Here is a 2,537-nt window from a genome sequence, read left to right as displayed (position 1 = left end):
TGGAGGGAAAAAGAAATATTTGAGTTTTCCTCCTTGACATAGGGACATTGTCCCATATTGGAGGAGGAAAAGACTTTTGATGAGTATACATACAATTGTCCTTCTTCTAGCTCTTAAAAAGTGAAGAAGAAGGCAAGCTGTTGTCGTCGCTTGCTCGCTTGACTTTCGATTGATTAATTTTTTGGACCATATTTATTTGTTGATATTAAAGATTAATGTAATATTATTTAATCCAAATCATCCGTTTTTGTAATGGAAAATTAATTTTCCTCCGCGTTTTGAATTCCCGTTTTATTTTGCATAAATAGCCATTTACGTTATGGTCGTTTTACGTGAACAGTCATGACAAACTTTCTGAAGAGTTGCTCTTCGTTTAAAACTCAACATGTTGGCTATAAATAACACATTATTCCCTCATATTTTCCATACGAAATTTCTGAGTTCTTCTCTTCCTTTCTGCATTGTTTTCTTACAAAACAATCAACGTAAGTGTGATTTGCTGCCGCCATTTGTGTTCGTTGAAACACTAAGGTTTGAAGTACCGCTACGTTAGTGTGTAATCCGTTATATCCTGGAGGAGATAATTCACAACCTCGGGTCCTAGGAGGGGATTAAGCTCATTAAGAAAATACTGTGAATCCAGTGGGCTCGGATTAAATTCTGTTTCTTCTACATTTCTTTTTATACGTTATTTTTATTCTCCATAATTATTTTACAAATGCAGTATACTAACAAGCTTAAGGAACTTAATTATTTTATGTATTTGTGTTATACTCATTGTTCTGGAGACTAAAACCTTTATGGTTTTCTACTCCCGTTTTTGGAGATTATAGCCTTCGTGGTTTTCTACTCCATTTGTTTACTTTAACGTATATTCTGTTTTGGTTTACTATCTGTTATTCGGAGATTGAAATCCTAGCAATTTTCTACTCCAGTTTTATTCGATTTGAAGATATAAAAACTTTACCGTTTATTAAACGTTTGTTTGTGTCATTCTTTTACAGAAATGAGGACTGAGAATGGAAGCCAGACTGTTCCAATGGTGACTGCCAATGCATCGACAAGCTGAACAACACCGGCATTAGCACCGGCACCGGCAAAAAAACTCGAAAAACTTTTCAGGATTAATTCCAAGCGGTGGCAGTAGAAGTTGTTCTTTTACTTGACAACTTTAAGTCTATAGAAGTTCATTAAGGAAGATGTTCCTGTTCTGCCCGACGAAATCCCAGACAATGAACGCTTTCTCGTGACTGAGGCATGGAAGCATTCTGATTTTCTGTGCAAGAATTACATTCTTAGCAGACTGAATGACAATATGTATAACGTCTATAGTAATGTGGAGACGTAAAAAGTACTGTGAATTGCACTTGAAAAGAAATACAAAAGTGAGGATGTTGGGTTGAAGAAATTTGTTGCCGCTAAATTTTTGGACTACAAAATGGTAGATAGCAAGTTTGTTGTTACTCAAGTCCAGGAATTGCAAGTGATTATTTATGATCTCCTTGCTGAAGGTATAAGTCAAATTAATACTTATGTTGAAAGTATTAATTATATTATTATTACTAATAGAATTTTCATTGAAGGTGTTGTCAGCAATGAAGCATTCCAAGTTGTATCAATGATTGAGAAATTGCCTTTTTTGTGGAAGGACTTCAAAAATTACTTAAAACATAAACACAAGGAGATGTCATTGGAAGATCTCATTGTTCGGTTGAGAATATAAGAGGACAACAAAGCTGCTGAAAAGAAAGGTCGTGAAAACTCAATAATAATGGGAGCAAACATTATTGAGGATGCTTCTCAAATTAATAGAAAGAGGAAGAAGACTTCTGGACCAAAAAGTAACCCAAGAAAAAAGCGGTTCAAAGGCAATTGCTACAACTATGGGAAAGCTGAACACAAATCTATAGATTGTCGTGCTCCAAGAAAAGACAAGAAGAAGGGTCAAGCAAACATGGTTGAAAAGAACGAGGATATTGATGATTTGTGTGCTATGCTTTCTGAATGCAACCTGGTGGGAAATCCTAAAGAATGGTGGACTGATTTTGGAGCCATTCACCATATTTGTGTTGTTAGAGAAGCATTTGCTACTTATGCTCCCGTTGGACCCGAAGAGATGCTTTCTATCGGAAATTCTGTAACGACCAAGATTGAAGGATGTGGCAAGATATTTCTGAAAATGACTCCTGGTATGGTGGTGACTCTACGTCCTTCATGTTCCTGAAATTAGGAAGAACTTAGTCTCTACTACACTTCTCGTTAAGAACGGGTTTAAGTGTGTTTTTGTATCTAATAAGGTTGTAATAAGTAAGAATGAGATGTTTGTCGGAAAAGGTTACCTCATTAAGGGCTTTTTCAAACTGAATGTAATGGTCGTTGAGAATAATAAAATTTCAGCTCCTTCTTACTTACTTGAATCAATGATTTATGGCATATACGTTTGGGACATGTCAATTATAAAACCTTGCAAAAAATGATTAATTTGGAAGTATTGCCTAAGTTTGAATGCGAAAAATTGAAATGTCAAATATGTGTGG

The 2,537-nt window shown here is 35.3% G+C and overlaps 1 protein-coding gene across 1 annotated transcript; it reads left to right on the top strand.

The window, feature by feature from the left end:
- Positions 1 to 1,771: 1,771 nt before the first annotated feature.
- LOC138875181 (uncharacterized) lies at positions 1,772 to 2,224 on the top strand. Its single transcript, XM_070154005.1, has one exon. It carries the CDS (start codon positions 1,772 to 1,774, stop codon positions 2,222 to 2,224), a length of 453 nt encoding a protein of 150 aa, XP_070010106.1.
- The last annotated feature ends 313 nt before the right edge of the window (positions 2,225 to 2,537 follow it).

This window comes from Nicotiana sylvestris, chromosome 8 (genome assembly GCF_000393655.2).
Source record: "Nicotiana sylvestris chromosome 8, ASM39365v2, whole genome shotgun sequence".
Classification (NCBI taxonomy): Eukaryota; Viridiplantae; Streptophyta; class Magnoliopsida; order Solanales; family Solanaceae; genus Nicotiana; species Nicotiana sylvestris.
Note: the sequence above shows the minus strand (reverse complement) of the source record. Positions and strands in the feature narration are given on the sequence as shown.